The 18,374-nt window shown below is 44.1% G+C and overlaps 2 protein-coding genes across 3 annotated transcripts in view; one reads left to right on the forward strand and one right to left on the reverse strand.

Moving 5' to 3' along the window:
* Window positions 1-18,374, forward strand: part of GALNT17 (polypeptide N-acetylgalactosaminyltransferase 17) — a 478,729-nt gene that overhangs the window by 436,879 nt on the left and 23,476 nt on the right. For both annotated transcript variants that reach the window (XM_053556324.1, XM_053556325.1), the window contains exon 9: window positions 6,941-7,036. In XM_053556324.1, coding sequence (XP_053412299.1) covers window positions 6,941-7,036 — 96 coding nt within the window. The remainder of the gene's footprint in view (window positions 1-6,940; window positions 7,037-18,374) is intronic.
* The window catches only part of CALN1 (calneuron 1), a 625,091-nt gene that overhangs the window by 1,678 nt on the left and 605,039 nt on the right, over window positions 1-18,374 (reverse strand). The window lies entirely within an intron of this gene.

The following is an 18,374-nucleotide window of genomic DNA, read 5'->3' on the forward strand; positions in this document are numbered from 1 at the left end:
AGAGAAATTACCTGACTTACCTAAGGTCACAGAGCTCTTAAGTCAGAATGCCAAGATGGGATGTAGGCATTCTGACACCAGAGATAATGTGTACATTTAGATGTGTGATCTTCTGTACTTGTGTACGCACATGCACACACACACACGTATTTTACTAAAACCATGCTGTCCACCGTGCCATATAATTTGAGATTTTACTCAGTAATATGTGGAGAATATTTTCCTGTGTCATTAAACATTCTTCTGCCATATTATTAATGGCTGCGTATGGTTCTGCTTTTGTGTACGTGTGCTTGCTTGAGAACACTGACATTTGGGTTGCTTCCATTTTTAAAATATCACAACCGTCATAGCTGAAACATCCTTCCATAGAAACTCTCATACATCTGCCTCGTGACCTTGCAGCACCTGTATGGAGATGGAATCTGTGACACCAGTCAGGCCAGGGAGTAGGGAGCTGGTCCTCAGGACCTAGCAGGGACACCTATTGGCGCCAGAGTTCTGATTTTCCTCCCAGGGCTTCCTGGGTCTCCCTGTGACTACCAGACTGAAGCTGAGATGACGGCCTTCAACTTAGGGCACTTACATTTTTCTCCAATGGCAGATTTTTCCTATTCTTTGCCTGATGCCTTTTATTGAAAGTAAAATCAGCCATGGGTTAAACTGTCAAGGTGTGGGGCAGTGACCCTCCTGAGCTAGTGTTTGGAACGTGATGGTCACTTCTTGCACGGGAAATCTGTGTGGCGGTTAGGGGTGCATGAAGGCTCTGGAGCCAAGACTCAATCCTAGTGGGCTGTTAGCGGCTGTGTAGCTCCTCTCGCCTTCTGTTCCCTCATCTGTGAAATGGAGGCAGGAAAGTTACTCCACAGGGCTGTTAGGAGAGTCAAATCAGCTGTGAGATGCAGAGTTCTTCACCCCATGCAACACAGGTTAATAGGTCCTAACTGCCTTGTCTTTTCTTCTTCCAAATAAATGCATTTATTTTTTGGTTATCGACATTAAGATCAAATATAAAGGAGGCATCAAAAAATGATGGGCAGTGAATGGATTATCCCTAAGACAATTGGGTAAATTGCCCAGCTCTTTGGAAAATAAATCAATTTGGAATCTGGCAGCTCACCATAAGCCAAAGTACATGTCAGATGGACTATAGAATTACATGAAAGAAAAGAAATCATAAAAGATATGAATCTGATCTCTCAATGGGGAAGTTCTTTCCAAGAATAAAAGCTAGGGAAGGAAATGCAAAGGAAATGTGTAACGAATCTAAACTCATAAATATTAAAATAATCTATACATCAGCTAAACAGAGAAACGGTATGACATACTGGAAATAGATATACCACAACTGCTATAGATGAATGGATAACACCACTAATATAATATATAATGAGCACCACACATTCAAATAACGGTGTTATTTAAATAAAATAAAACGTCTCAAAAGAAAAATAGACATAATACAAGGATGGTAGTTTAAAAAAGTAAAAATACCAATGGTTGAAAACACATGAAACATTTTAATTTATTTTATAATCAAAAAATTTTAAATAGATTTTAAATGCATTGCAGCAACTGTGTTTTTTCGTACCAAATGAAGAAAATTTATTTTGGACTATATGTTGATTCCTTTGCCGGCAAGGTCTTGGTAATATGAAAAATCATATATCCTCCAGTGAAAGTGCAAATTGCAACAAGCTTTTTAAAAAGCAATTTGAGCCACATGTATTAAAAAGCTTAATGATAGTCATATTTTCTTCTCTCCCCTTCTCCCAAGAAAATAATCTAAAACAGGGACAAAGATTTGAGAGTAAAATCGTTCATCTCAGTTGTTTTATTTTGGGGGACAAAATTTTTTTAATTTCTTGAAGATTAGCTAAATATATTTATGGTTTGAAATATTTTGTAGCCCTTACAAGGGGTGTATACAATAGTTTAATGGCATGAGAACAATATTGATACTATAATGCTTCAGAGGAAAAAGTCAGTATGATAAAACTGGATTGGCTTCCCAGAAGAAAAAAAAATAATGTACCATAAAGACATTTGCATTACAATTTTCATCACAGCTCAACTCCTAGTCCCTAAGATGTGGAATCAATCCAAGTACCCATCAACCCATAAATGGATTAACAAACTGTGGTACATGTTTGTTATGGACTATTATTCAGCCAAAGAAAGATGGAGACTTTACCTTTTTTGTATTTTACCTGGATGGAGTTGAAGAAAATTCTTCTTAGTAAAATATCACAAAAATGGAAAAGCAAGTATCCAGTGAACTCCATACGAAGATGAGACCAATAGATAAACAACCGCATGCCCACACAAGAGAAAAACACAAATTCAAGTGAGAGAAAGGGGGAAGAGGGAAAGGGGAGAGGGCGGAGGGAAGGGGATTGGTAAACGCTTACCTAACGGGCACAGTGGAAGGGTACACACACACACACACCCCCTGGATGAAGGGCCCAACTACAACCTGAACTTTGCCTGACAAATGCAAACAATGGAACCTAGTTATTTGTACCCTCATATGAATCTGAAATTAATTTTAAAAAATCTAGATTAGCTGCTATTTTAAAATAGAAGCAAGTGAAACGATAGCGCGGTGAATAGAGAAGATAATTACAGTTACCTTAGGTAGTGAGGCTGCCAGCAATTTTTTTGGTATGGGTACTTTGTCATCTTTTTCCAATTTTCAGTAATAACATGGGATAATTTTATAATTAGAAGAAAATAGTAACTTGAAAAGAAAGATTAAAAATGGAAAAATGATAAAAGGTGGCCAGAGGCTGCCGTTCACATCAACCATAATACAGTTTATATCCCTAGAACTGTGACTCTGGAGGTAACATAGAGATCATAGTCTGTTTTTTGAAGGAAGGAATGCTTTTGCTTGTACACATTTTCCTATATTTTTGAAATAATAAATTCAGTAGGAATTACAAAAATGAAAACAAAACTTACTCCAAATCCCAATTCCCAGATGTAATCATTTTTAACGTTTTAGGACATTTTGTTCTATTACTCCTTTTCTACCTAATAAGCTTACCATATAATGAAATACTTTCCAGATGGACTATATAGCACAAAATGAAAGAAATCAAATGAGTCAAATTCACTTTGGTAACAAAATTTGCCACTAGTTAGACAACTCTGTTTTCATTGCTCATTCCTAATGGTTCTCTTCACCACTCCCAGACTCCTGAGCTAGGAGAAAAGAAGAGAAAGTGAATTATTATACTATATACAGTAGAACTTCTGTACTCGACCACCTTCCTACATTGACCACCTCTTTAAGTTGACCTAATTTTCATAGACCAGACATGCACCACATGTACGTTATCTGTAAAATAGGCCTGGTTCCTAAGGTTGACCACCTCCATAGGTTGACCGGTTTGTTACAATCCCGTGGGTGATCATCTTACAGAGGTCCTACTGTATATAATTTATAACTTTTGTTTTTCATTTGCAATTCTGTTTAAGAGCCTGGGCCAATAACTCTTTCCAGGTTTTATACACCTATTCCTTGATCTTCCCTAATTTTTGGCGAAAAGCTTTTTAATCATGTACAGTGTATATACCTTGCTTTTAATCACATTACGGTTTCCTCTAGTTAAGATAATTTTTTTTAATTGTTGGGGATTCATTGAGGGTACAATAAGCTAGGTTACACTGATTGCATTTGTTAGGTAAAGTCCCTCTTGCAATCATGTCTTGCCCCCAGAAGGTGTGGCACACACCAAGGCCCCACTCCTCTCCCTCAAAAATAATTTTAATCTCTAAAACTAAGGGTCAAAGGATATGTTATGCAAGAATTTTTTTTACAGTTGACCAATTCTCTCTTTATGGCTGATCCCATATTCACTGTATGTACTAAACTTTTTGAAATTTTAACAATTTGCATTTTATTCATAGAATTGATACTGCTTTTCAAAAGATAAAAAAGAATTTTCACACCCTTTTCCTGTACTCTTCATCAGCTCTTCGGTCTTTGTTAATATTATCTGGAATTTTAAATCCAAGTATTATTAATTTAGTCATCCCTTCTGTATCTGCAGGAGATTGGTTCCAAGACCTCCCCTCCCTGTGCATACCATGTAAAATAGTGCAGTATTTGCATATAATCTATGCTCATTCTCCCGTATCCTTTAAATCACCTCTAGATTACTTATAATACCTGATACAATATAAATGCTATGTAAATAATTATTGTACTATAGGCTTGACACCTGTGGCTCAAGCGGCTAAGGCGCCAGCCACATATACCTAAGCTGGCAAGTTCAAATCCAGCCCAGGCCCGCCAAACAACAGTGATGGCTGCAACCAGAAAATAGCCGGGTGTTGTGGCGGGCACCTGTAGTCCCAGCTACTTAGGAGGCAAAGGCAGGAGAATCACGTGAGCCCAGGAGTTGGAGGTTGCTGTGAGCTGTGATGCCATGGCACTCTACCCAGGGCGACAGCTTGAGGCTCTGTCTCAAAAAATAAAATAAAATAATTATTGTTTAGAGAATAATGACAAGGGGAAAAGTCTGAATATGTTCAGTACAGATGCAACCTCTTTTTTTTTTGGCAAATATTTTTGATCCAGGGCTGGTTGAATCCCTGGTTGTAGAAGCCATAGATACAGAGGGTAGAATGTACTTTATTTGCATTTTATATCTTCTTTGATAATTTTTTAATCAGGTTAAGTTTGGTTACAAAATTTACCATTATGGAGATAACTCTTTTGTGAATGCTCATTTCTACTTACTGTTTTAGCCACAGCCAGAGGCCAGCACAGTGGAAAGGGAAAACAGACCTGTGAGCAGGTGTCTGCCTGGCCCTTCCCTCTGCAACAGCATTGGTGCCCAGGCCCACTTAGATATCTAACAAGCCACTTTCCCTTGACTTCTACATGTTGATCATCCCTATTAGCTGGAATGTGTTCAAATAATTGCTAATGAATGACATGCCGATGCTTTATGTATTGACTCTTACATGTATGGAATGTCTTTCCACTTGTCAAAGTACTTCATTATATTCTAAAACGTCAGACCACCAACTGTTTCACACAAAATTTTGTGGCCAGCTCATACTGCCTTTGTGGTTTGAATTGACCCTGGCTTCTAGTTCACTATTATTCATCATTTATTCTTTAATCTGTATGTATATGAAATACCACACACATACCATGTGTATAAAGTATACACGTACAGCATAATAATATAAACCAAAAATCCATGTTACTATCATCTGGGTGAAAAACAGAACTTTGCCTGCATCCCCTTCACATCTCCTTTTGAATGCCTAGTACAAGCATTCATCACCTCCTCTTAGGAGGGGAAAAGAAGTCCTCCTTGTAGATTCTGGCATATATCAGAGATTACACTGGATGGTGGCCTTCAGGGAAGGGGCAATGTTGTTGAGAGCATCTTTCCAGGCCTTCAATAAACATTTACTAAACTACTGAATGATAGATTTGATTGCATAAACATTAGAAACAAAATTTAAAATCTTAGCAGTCTAAAACCATGTGGCACAAATATGCCTTAAAAACATTAATGTCCTTAATATGTAAAGAGCTCTTACAAATCTATAATGAAACCATTTAAGATCCCAGCAAGGAAATAAAGAGACAATTCTCAAAAGGGAAAATGATTGCTAAACACAAAACATTTCCATTTAATATGAATAGTAGATTAATAAAAACAAGATAGCTTCGCCTCTCAAATCAATAATAGTTTTAGATGGGAAACCCAGGACTGGTAAATATTTACATACCTTGTGAGTGGCAGTATGAATTAGCTCAAAGCTCCCAGACAGCAGTTGGGCAGCATGTTTTAAGATGTTCATATACTTTGATACCTTAATCCCAATGCTAGGATTCTATTAAGAAAATCTGCAGTGTGAACAAAGTGCTCTGCATAAAATTACTCAGCACAGCCAAAATTGAACAGAGCTAATGTGTCCAAAAATGGGGGGAGGTGATTAACTGATTATACAAAAGGATTGTGAACAATTGTTATTCTGTTATTTTCCAAATTGTCTCAATGAGATGGTGTTATTTTTGCAATCTTCAAAAAGATTGTAAAATCATTAAAAATCTGCTCCGTCATCTGAGACTCGATACAATTTGGGTGCAGAATGAAGTGTCCCTTTGCCACTATTTCTGATTCATCCCTGGTTAATTTGCTTCCCATGGAGAATAATAATCTGGAGGGGAATGAATACATATTTGAAGACAAACAACATTGCCTTCTCCCCACCCGTGGAGACCCCAGGGTGGTGGGTGGGATGGATACCAGTGCAGAATTAAAGTGTGCTTAGAGATCCAAAAAGATCTGTTCTTACACACTCCCAAACAGACATGCCTAGGTTCAGGGGTGTTGTCTCAGAGACCTTTTGTCTAGTCCTCTGTAGGTATATTCCAAATTCCTGGAATGGTGCCTGAGACAGCATAAGCATTCAGTAAATATTTTTGAATATATAAATAAAGTTGCTAGAGCTTTTCATGATGGCAAAGTTTCAGTTTGCTTTTTTGATTTCTATTTTTTGTGCCTCTATTCTAGTAATGACCTAAGAGGCTAACCTATGATTCGCAGGGTTATTAAAACCAGTGTTGGTGCCGAGGCCCACTTAGGATTTGTTCGTACGTCTCAGTCCACACCCTGACACCCCTGGAGGTGCCTTAAAACCTAAGACTTGGGTAATAAATGTTCCTATGTCCAAAAGTTCCCTGAGGTCTCTTTTGTGCTATGGATGGAGGCGCTGGGAGGGCAGGGACCAAGCATTAGAGGATGTGTTCTTGCTAAAGTGTTCACCTCACAGCCTTGAGCCTTGGTCCTTGTTGGAGAGGCCTGTGGCCTTCCCATCATGAACCAAGGCAGCCTGGAAAGGTGGATAGGAATTGGCGCCCCCACCAAGTGAGCTCTGATGGGTCATGTTTTGTGTATTCCCACAGCTTCGCAACAACAAAGCAAAAGACGTCTGCCTGGACCAGGGGCCACTGGAGAACCATACAGCAATATTGTACCCATGCCACGGCTGGGGACCGCAGGTAGGTGCTCACCCTGAAATCCCCATCACCAGCCCACAGGGGCCTTGTGGGAATTCTTGATGCTTCTGTTGCCCTCTATTTGGGTAACTTATCTATTCTGAGAGTTCAAGGAGAAGGTGGGAGGCCTCTGGTTGTTTCTTTAAAGAAGCGAGGGAAAATATTCATAAGTGGTTTCGTCAGCACAAATCTTAAGTTTAAGGATCAATGTGCATGTTTCATACTGAAAAGAAAAAGCGAGTGAACTGCAGAGTCATTTACTAACATATAGATCTGTATTCTATGTGCAGGTGCTGTCATTATACCCAGATATATGTGCTCACAATCTCACAGAAAGAATTAGCAGGTTCCCTCCGAGAACCTGATTGACATGCCCATGAAAGAGCATGACTTTTGGTGGTGTCACCTCACAGGGCCCGTTAGGGGTGGTACAAGGGCAGAGCGCCAGTGGAGAAGGAGGAAAGTGTTTGCAGGAGCATTTCAGAGAACACGCCAGAATAGCTTGAAAAGGGCAAAGTGATTAGCCAACACTTGAAAACAGAGGCCTGATAAATGAATTTCCTCTGACTTCTGTGCTAGCCAGTGGCATATGTACATGAGTGTGCCTGTGTGTGTGCACACGGAGCTTAGCTGAAACTCTGAGATTGAGAGAAAATACAGCCAGGAATGTCACTAGACTTGACACTCATAGAAATGGATGTCAACCAATAGTAACAAAAGGCAAGCTGCAAACTGGGGAAACAGTTATATTCCAAGTGCAGGGGAGTGCTGGATGGCTGGTTCTGAGTCAGGCCCACGGCTGCTCTCTCTGGGTCTGTTTGTTCGTCTGAACTTCTCTTGAGCCGCATGGCCCTGCCTGACCATCCTTTTGGGAATTCCAGGAATTACTTTTAGAAGAACACCTACTTAACTCCCAGGCTACTTTCTCCAGCCTTCTGAATAAGAGACATACAAATGGTGACATTGCAGAGACTATCATGTTTAGATGTTGGCATAATCCAAAGCTGGCTTGAGGAAGCCACCTCCTCTGTGCATGAGGGAGGCAGTAAAGATGGCCTAGGCAGTTTCCCCCGGAGATGGGCAGGTTCCCCACGTGGCTCTGAGCAGCTATGCTCTGCTGTGGATGTTTCAGGGGAAGACTTTCCAAGCCACCCAGAAAGCTCCAGACTGACCCTGTGGTCCAGCACGCTCAGGCCATGGTGTCTGACTTCTGTAGCCCTGGGGGACCACCTCCCAGCACCCCCTGCCCTCCCCACCTGCCCTGACATCTCTAAGGCCCCATGATGCTCACACCTCCAAACAAAAGTCCAGGGCAGACCGCTGTCAACTTAGACTTCCTGACCTTCCTGTCCAGAGCCTTTACTCCTCTGATGGCCCATCCCCCAGACAATATGTTTGCCATTGAATAGGGGCCTTCACTCAGAGGGTGACCCCCTATTTACTCCCTCCGCAGGCAGGATGCCAGGCATCAAGATTCCTTTTCTACTGGGAGCTCAGTGGCATTCACAGCACAGTACTAGGGAGCTCAGTGGCATTGACAGCACAGTGCTGGGGAGCTCAGTGGCATTGATAGTACAGTACTGGGGAGCTCAGTGGCATTGACAGTGCAGTACTGGGGAGATCAGTGGCATTGACAGCGCAGTACTGGAAGCACAGTGCAGTACTGGGGAAATCAGTGGCATTCCCAGCTCAGTACTGGTGACCTTATTGGCATTTGTAGCACAGTACTGGGGAGCTCAGTGGCATTGACAGCGCAGTACTGGGGAGATCAGTGGCATTGACAGTGCAGTACTGGGGAGCTCAGTGGCATTGACAGTGCAGTACTGGGGAGCTCAGTGGCATTGACAGCGCAGTACTGGGGAGCTCAGTGGCATTGACAGCGCAGTACTCGTGAGATCAGTGGCATTGACAGTGCAGTACTGGGGAGATCAGTGGCATTGACAGCGCAGTACTGGGGAGCTCAGTGGCATTGACAGTGCAGTACTGGGGAGCTCAGTGGCATTGACAGCGCAGTACTGGGGAGCTCAGTGGCATTGACAGCGCAGTACTGGGGAGATCAGTGGCATTGACAGTGCAGTACTGGGGAGCTCAGTGGCATTGACAGCGCAGTACTGGGGAGCTCAGTGGCATTGACAGTGCAGTACTGGTGAGATCAGTGGCATTGACAGTGCAGTACTGGTGAGATCAGTGGCATTGACAGCGCAGTACTGGTGAGATCAGTGGCATTGACAGTGCAGTACTGGTGAGATCAGTGGCATTGACAGCGCAGTACTGGTGAGATCAGTGGCATTGACAGCGCAGTACTGGTGAGATCAGTGGCATTGACAGTGCAGTACTGGGGAGCTCAGTGGCATTGACAGCGCAGTACTGGTGAGATCAGTGGCATTGACAGCGCAGTACTGGTGAGATCAGTGGCATTGACAGTGCAGTACTGGGGAGATCAGTGGCATTGACAGTGCAGTACTGGGGAGATCAGTGGCATTGACAGCGCAGTACTGGGGAGATCAGTGGCATTGACAGTGCAGTACTGGGGAGCTCAGTGGCATTGACAGTGCAGTACTGGTGAGATCAGTGGCATTGACAACGCAGTACTGGTGAGATCAGTGGCATTGACAGTGCAGTACTGGGGAGATCAGTGGCATTGACAGTGCAGTACTGGTGAGATCAGTGGCATTGACAGTGCAGTACTGGGGAGCTCAGTGGCATTGACAGTGCAGTACTGGGGAGATCAGTGGCATTGACAGCGCAGTACTGGAAGCACAGTGCAGTACTGGGGAAATCAGTGGCATTGACAGTGCAGTACTGGTGAGATCAGTGGCATTGACAGTGCAGTACTGGGGAGATCAGTGGCATTGACAGTGCAGTACTGGTGAGATCAGTGGCATTGACAGTGCAGTACTGGGGAGCTCAGTGGCATTGACAGTGCAGTACTGGGGAGATCAGTGGCATTGACAGCGCAGTACTGGAAGCACAGTGCAGTACTGGGGAAATCAGTGGCATTGACAGTGCAGTACTGGTGAGATCAGTGGCATTGACAGTGCAGTACTGGGGAGATCAGTGGCATTGACAGTGCAGTACTGGGGAGATCAGTGGCCTTGACAGTGCAGTGGTAGGAACTCAGTGGCATTCACAGTGCAGTGATAGGAACTCAGTGGCATTCACAGTGCAGTACTGGTGAACTTACTGGCATTCACATCACAGCACTGGGGCCTGTGTTGGGATGCCATCTATCCCAATCCACCTGCATGTGGAACTTTTCTAAATGAACACTTCTGCCATTTACTTGACTGTGGAGGGGCAAATCAAACTGGGCGTTTGTGACTCTCTGGACTTTAGGATGAACACCTGTATGTGGGCCCTGGTGGCTTTCCACCAGCTGATTGGTTAAGTCATTCCAACATTGCTTTCTGTCCTGCCATCTCCTGAATTAGCGTCCACCCTCTCTGACTCTCCAGCTGCCAGGCTGCCTGCTTCACTCCCCAAGGCTCCCCTGAGGCCCAAACCCTCTCCCCTGCGGCACAGCATCCTGTCTCCTGACCAGGCATCTCTTTAAACTGCTTGGTAGCTGCTGTGGGCAACAGCGGCTGAAGCCGAACCCCTCTAACCAGGCAGCTCCCAGCAGAAGGAACTGGTATTCCATGGACATTGTTAGCTTAATTAATGGACTCTATGTTGTAATTTATTATCAAACAGCAATTAAGCAGAGATAAACTAGACACTGAGGAGGGTAACAGTGTGTGTCAACAAGATGGAAACAGTTCCCAGCCACTCAGCCTGCTCGCTCCGAAGTGTCTGTCAGCAAGCTCATCACTAGCCTGTTTTGTCCGGTTCCTAATTCGGATGAGACACACATCTCCTTCTTTTTGGAGCCTAAGTTTTATTTAAAAATAGAATGTGGGCGGCACCTGTGGCTCAAGGAGTAGGGCGCCGGTCCCATATGCCGGAAGTGGTGGGTTCAAACCTAGCCCTGGCCAAAAAAAAAAAATAATAGAATGTCAAGGGCACAACAGCAGCCTTGGTGTCAGCTTGAACCCAGGTAGAGAGGGAGGTCTTGTCTAAGGAGGCCCAAGGTCCCCAGATGCCCCATTGCTGCCTTCCTGGGCCCGCCTCTGAGGAGGGTCACCGGCTGGAATAGCCACAGGAAAAACTGACCCTTTGCTGCCCACTGGGGGATGGGCAGCTCTGCCAGGTCCTCCCTCGGTGCCACTCCAGCCAGCTGGGCAACCTTCTCCAGCCAGAGACAAAAGTGCCGCCAAGAGGAGAGAAGGAGGTGATGGTAGCATGCTGCCCAGGGTGCCCTCTCCTCTGTCCTCACATCCCCCGAGGGGTCCTGAATCTGCTCTCCCAAGTTCCTGAGTCAGATGCTGCCCTGGTCCTGACAGTGCAGCACAACGTGGTGGATGCCGGCCCAGAGCTCCATGCTGCAGCCCCTACCCAGGGACAGTTGCTGCTAACAGCATATCTGTTTTCAGTGATCTTCCCAACTACTCCATCGGATAGGCAGGTCCACCCTCATTTTCTTGCTTTGTTAATGAGAAAATTGAGATTCAGGAGGGGCTGTGCCAGTTCTCAAATGAAAGTCCCAAGACTTTCAGTCTTAGACACTGCGCTGTGCTATCTGGTGGACTCTAGAGAGCATCTCTCATCTCCTTGAGCTCCTAGGTGTTCTCTGCCCCCGAACAAGGCCTGGTGGAGAGGCCTGGAGCAGGCATAGGGGAGTGGACATGTGTGAGAGCCATGGTCAGAGGCAGGGAGCAGAAGGCCTGTGTAGGGGAAGAATAATGCAGGTGGCTGAGGCAGGTGGTTCAGGGCAGCCAAGAGGGACAAAAAGTGAGAGCCCCTAATGCCGTGATGGAGGGTGGGGCCCTCAGCAGCCATCCCATGGCTCAAAGGGCTCTGAGTGAAATGCCCTGGAGAGTTCCATGAGCACTCCTTGAGGCAGATACCCGCTGTGATGGGATGTTCTTAAGGCAAGGTGTACACCAGGGAAACTAATCGACTGTTCCGGCCCCTGCGAGAGGGCACAGGGCTCTGTTCCTGGGACCTTGCTGATTCCACAGGCTCAGGGCAGGGCCTTAGAGACCTCTCCTCTGTTTGTCCTCCATGTCTATATGTTTTCTCCTCCTCTCCCTTCTTTTGTAGGAGGCTCTCATTCCTTCCCTCAGTTAATTCATCACCAGAATGACAGATGAGAATTCTTTTATCCCATAATTAAATTTAATCTGATCTTGGACTCATTCTCTGATGGCTTCATCTTTTAAACGATACATCATCCAAACACCTTGTCATTATGATGCATCATGCCAATAAGGCACTGGTGCCCCTCCAGAGTGACAAGGCTCCAGCAGCTATTAGCATGTGGAAGGCCCTCCTCCTCCTCTCCTTCTCCTCCTCCCTCCCCCTCCTCCTCTTCTTCCTCTACCCTTTTCTTCTCCTCCTCCCCCTCTTTGTCCCCCTTCGCCTCTTTCTCATTGGAAAATGTGGAAGTGAGTGACACCCAGCAGCTTCTTGAATTCCAAATATGACCCTACAAACGATGAGGCTCAAAGGACAGAGCCCTTGAGAGCGCTGTGAAATTAACACCCAAGAAAAAAAATGGCTTTGCCCCAGGAAACTGTTCTGTGGTTCTGGGAATAAGGCTCCCCCCACTTGGTAAGAAGCAAACCCAGTCATCTCTTTCCATCCACAGGAATCCAATTCCTGGAAAGCTCCATGAGCTCAAAGCAGGGAAACTTTAGACCTTATGGGAAAACTGAGTAGGGGGACTAAGGGCAAGTACCTTCAATGCTGGCAAAACAAATCCCCCCCACCCCGGACACACACACACACACACACACAAAGGAGATAAGACAAAAAGCAGGGGAGAAGATGCCAGTGGACATCTTTAACATGTCCGAAATCTGCAGCAGGGGCGTTCTGCAGTGTTCATTTTCATTCTCCATGTTCAGTCTCCTATGCAGTTTTTTAAAAAAAATCTTTCCCCTATATCCCAGTGTGACTCTTACAGGTTTATTTTACTTCATTGCTGGTGGGGAGAATATTGAAGAGCCTTTTATTATTGGTGTTCCTCTGACCCACCTTGTCTGAAAATACTCAAAACCTCTCGGATTTGATTGCTTCGCCTTCAGCCCTAGTGCGCCCCTAGAGCCCTTCCTCTCGGCAGACCTTGCTGGACCCCAGGGCTGCGTGTTTCCTGCTGCTGAGGTTTTCCTGAGGTTTGGGGGACACCCAAGCCTCTTTCTCTGCCATCCGCTTTGCTTCCCTTTTCTATCTCCAACTCCCAGGTCCCTCTTTCTAATTGTCCCTGACAAGTGACTCTTGTGGCCCACATCCACGGAACAGGAACACTTGATTTCCTAAGCAGTACCCAGAGTAAATGCACGTGTCCAGGTGGACTTCCTGTCACTGCACTTCTCTTTATTTGCACTTCACAGAGAGGGCATTTTTGTTTTTATAAATTAAAGGTTTGTGCAGCGACCCTGTGTTCAGTAAGTGTAGCAGTGCCGTTTTTCCAACAGCATATGCCTGCTTTGTATCTCTGTCATGTTTCAGTCATTCTCACAATATTTCAAAATTTTTTGTTATTATTATATTTACTGTGATGATCTGTGATCAGTGATCTTTGGTGTTACTAAGGTAATGGTTTGGAAGCACCACGAACCACATCATATGGGATGGCAAACTTGATCAATGATGTGTGTCTACTGACTGCTCCACCCACCAGCTGTTCCCTCGTGTTTCTCCCACTCCTTGGGGCTCCCTACTCACTGAGACACAGTGATCTTGAAATTAGGGCATTAGGAATCCTAAGGTGGTCTGTAAATATTTAAGTGACAGGAAGAATCACGTGTCTTTCACTCAAAATCAGGAACTAGAAATGATTAAGCTCAGTGAGAAAGGCATGTTGATAGCTGAGCTGGGCCAAAGTCTAGGCCTGTTGTGTCAAACACTTAGCCATGCTGCAAATGAAAAGGAAAAGTTCTGGAAGGAAATGAAAAGCGCTTCTCCAGGGAACACATGAATGATGAAAAGGCAAAGAGTCTTATTGCTGATGTGGAGAAAGTTTGAGTGGTTTGGATAGAAGATCAAACTAGCCACAACATTCCCTTAAGCCAGAGGCTAATCCAGAGCAAGACCTGTCGTCAATTCTGTGAAGGCTGAGAGAGGTGAGCAAGGTGCAGAGGAAAAGTTGGAAGCCAGCAGAGGTTGGTTCATGAAGTTTAAAGAAAGAAGCCGTCTCTGCAACAGAAAAGTGCCAGGCGAGGCCCTGAGTGCTGATGGAGAAGCTGCAGCAAGTTATCCATGAGATCCAGCTACGATCATTGATAATGGTGGCTGCGCTCAACAGCAGGTTTTAAGTGGAGATAAAACAGCCTTATATTGGAGGAAGATGCCTTCTAGAACTTTCATAGGTAGAGAGAAGTCAATGTGTGGCTTCAAAGCTTCAAAAGACAGGCTGACTCTCTTATTAGAGACTAATGTAGCTGATGCCTTTAGGTTGAAGCCAGTGCTCATTGACCATTCTGAAAACCCTAGAGGCCTTAAGAATTGTGCTAAATCCACTCCACCTGTGCTCTAGAAGTGGAGCAACAAGGCCTGGATGACAGCACATCTGTTTATAGCATGATTTGCTGAATATTTAAAGCCCACTGTTGAGACCTACTACTCAGAAAATAAAAAGTTTCTTTCAAAATATGACTGCTCAGGGACAATGCACCAGGTCTTCCAAGAGCTCTGATGGAGATAGACAAGGAGAGAAATGTTGTTCCAGTCCTGCTAACACAGCATCCATTCTGAGCCCATGAATCAAGAAATAATTTTGACTTTGAAGTCTCATTATTTAAGAAATACATTTTATAAGGCTGTAGCTGCCACAGATAGTGTTTCCTCTGATGGATTTGAGCAAAGTTAATTGGACACCTTTTAGGAAGGATTCACCATTCTAGATGCTGTTAAAAACATTTGTGATTCATGGGAGGAGGTCAAAATAGCAACCTTAACAGGCATTTGGAAGAGTTTATTCCAGCCCTCATGGATGGGTCTGAGGGATTCAGGATTTTAAAAGAGGAAGGAACTGCAGATGTTTTGGAAATAACAGAACTAGAAATAGAATTGGATCCTGGAGATGAGACTGAATTGCTGAAATCTTGTGATCACACTTGATTGGCTGGTGAGTTGCTTCTTATGGATGAGGAAAGAAAGTGGTTTCTTAAAATGGTATCTACTCCTGTTGAAGATGCTGTGAACATTGTCAAAATAACATAGGATTTAAACTATTCCATAAACTTAGTTGATAAATCAGTGGCAGGGTTTGAGAAGATTGATTCTAATTCTGAAAGAAGTTCTACTGTGGGTAAAATGCCATCAAACATTCCACTCGACAGGGAAAAAATCTTGTGAAAGGAAGAGTCAATTGTTGTGGAACATGTCATTATTGTCTTATTTTAAGAAATTGCCACAGCCACCCCAACCTTCAACAACTATCACCCTGTTCAGTCAGCAGCCATCAACATCAAGGCCAGAACCCTCCACTAGCAAGACTGTGACTTGCTAAACACTCAGAAGATTGTTATTATATTTAGCAATAAATTACTTTTAATTAAAGTATGTACATTTTTAAAAGACCCAATGCTATTGCACACTGAATAGACTATAGGAGAGTGTAAATGTAGGTTTTATGTACACTGGGAAACTATAAAATTCGTGTGACTCACTTTATTGCAATATTCACTTTATTGCAATGATCTGAAGCCAAACCCACCATTATCACGGAGATATGCCTGCATTTGATTTTGCCTTACAAGGACCAGAGGTTAAGGAGAAACTACTGTACTATTTCTTTCTTGCCAAAATGGAGTGATGAATTATTCTTTTCAGGAAATCACAAGTACAGTCATAAATTGTTTTCCAGTAGAGATCCTTAGTGAAAAGTTTTATATCTCCTTAGAAGTTTAGACACAAACTTTTAACTAGCTTTTTTAGCTTCTAACTATTTTTCTCCAGACACAAAAAGTAATTGATGCCAGTTTCGTGCTCATGTTATGCTTGGAATACAGAACTCAGACCAACTAACGGGGTGGTGCCCTCTGGCCAACTGAATCTTCCTACCTTGCCCAGACATGTTAAATTCAACAGCTAAGTAAGTGAAAGTCACTGATAATCTTTTTCTTTTTCACTAAAGGACCAATAGTATTAGAGAGTTTGGAAAATACAAATTTAAGTCGTCCGTAACCCTGCAATCAACACAGTATTATCATTACTGAGGCTTGCTTTCAGCCCTTTTGCCTCTTTTCCCCCCAAAGAAATATGTTGATTTCTTAGGTTGTTTTCATATCACTAAATTAGTAGAGAAACAGCACTGCTACTTCTGAAGGACCAGAGGAAGGAAGGTGAAGACTCCTGGTGAAAAGGGATTTAACACCTTACGCTATGAGGCTCAGGAAAGCTAGTGCAAAACATCACAAGAGCCTCACTCCCTGATGTTCTGGTTCAGAGTTTTGATTTCTCCTTGGAGCACTGGGGTCAAGCGATTATTTTCAAAGACATTGCTTATTTGAAATTGAGAGTTCTGAGAACATTGGCCAAACAGAATAAAGGGTGGGTCCTGATGAGCTAAGGGCTGGTGGTGGTTGGGCCATTGGCACAGGATGTCCTGGCCTCCAGAGTCTGGCTTCCTACTGGAGCAGGCCAGTGGAAGACCAAATGTGGGCAGCAGGATGTCCTAGACTCTCGTCATCATTAAACCTACCTGGCTCGGGAGCTGGGGGCTGTATGAAGTGCCATGGATGAGACGACTGGCTGGAATTCCACCCACCTGGGGACCACTGTGGGGGCCATTTATACACTGATGTTGGTTGTAGGACAACACGAAGGCCTTCCTCACATTCTCACCTTCCTCTGGGATATGGTGGTGTCATTACCAGCTGCCTTGCTGGAAGTGCACGAGGCTGCTCCAGATGGCTTCCTAGGACTTCCTTCTGGCAGCTTCAGGGGCTGAGTATAAAGGATGAGGGACTGCTTTCGAGGGACTCATATCAATGACCTTGACTGTTTGATGCTACTCCCGAAAGACTAGGTTCATGTTCCATAAAATTGCTGAGGGCCTGAGTCTGGATTTGGTCATGGACAGGAAAGGAGATTTCAGCTTGGTGGATGTATTGTCAACTATAAGTCCACTCTAGTACCCGGGGCACTGTCATGATGTACTCTGTTGGGAGTCAAAGCTGCTAATCCACTGCCAAGGTGAGCCAGGAGCTGGCCAGAGCCAAGCGTGGCTCAGGAAGACTTTGGTCCCTGCATCTGAGTGAGACTGGCAATGAGGAGGTGACAGTGCACATGTGACCTGCACCCAAGTTAACTCCTCTGTAGTGAAGCTAGGAAGTATTTGCTATCCCTGTGTTCTCATATCCAACAGGGGTTCCAGGTCCCTTAATGACTCCATATGTCAACCTTATTCCACAGATCACAATAAATGTAATAAAAAGGTCAATTTTTATAAGAGAAAAGTTTGTCAAGAAAGAGAAGGGAAAGCTACCATTTTTTGTTGAGCTGCCAGAAGCCAAAGATTATGGTAGGTGCCCTAAATATATTATTTTCCTTAACTGTGATGTACCTGTGAGGCAAGTATTATATCTCTGCTTTACACATAAGGAAGTTGAGGCTTGTTGAGATTAAATGATGTGTCCAAGTTCATGAAGGTTGCAAAGTCAAATTTTCAAAGCCTAAGTGTCAGATTCAGTGGTCTCAGGAGACATAGTGGAAGTGTCACAGCTGGTCAGAGCTCCTGGCTTTTGGTCCTCGCAACTCCTGGCTATGTTGATTGTAGGGCACAGACCTCACTTGACCTCTAAGTGCTGAGAGCTGACCTTCCCAGCACTATACCTGGCCAGCTGCAATGGCTGTGAAATGCCACTTGTCTCCAGATGAAGACAATGGCTAAGGACATCCTAAGAGCTAGTTGCCAGAGACACCTGGCCTTGCATCTGCAATGCACACTGCACGATGAAGGCTCTGTTAAGTCTTACAGTAATGAAAACTTATTAACTTTGTTGAGCCCAGTGTTTCCCAGATGTATTCAAATGCAAAATCCTTTGCACCTGTAGACCACCTTTGGAGCCAATATTCTGTGGAATGCACTTTGGGAATTACTGGTTGGCACTGTTCCTTCATGTCATTCTCCTTGGCCTATCAGCTGACTCACAAGTGAGATTTCTTGTGAGATCCCAGCTCCACTGCTTACCAGCTATGACCTTGCACAAGGCACTGATGCTCCCGGAACTTTGACTGAAGCTTTCTTGTCTGTAATGTGAGGATAATACACGTCATAGCATCTCTCACACAG

Source organism: Nycticebus coucang, chromosome 12 (genome assembly GCF_027406575.1).
Source record: "Nycticebus coucang isolate mNycCou1 chromosome 12, mNycCou1.pri, whole genome shotgun sequence".
Lineage (NCBI taxonomy): Eukaryota > Metazoa > Chordata > Mammalia > Primates > Lorisidae > Nycticebus > Nycticebus coucang.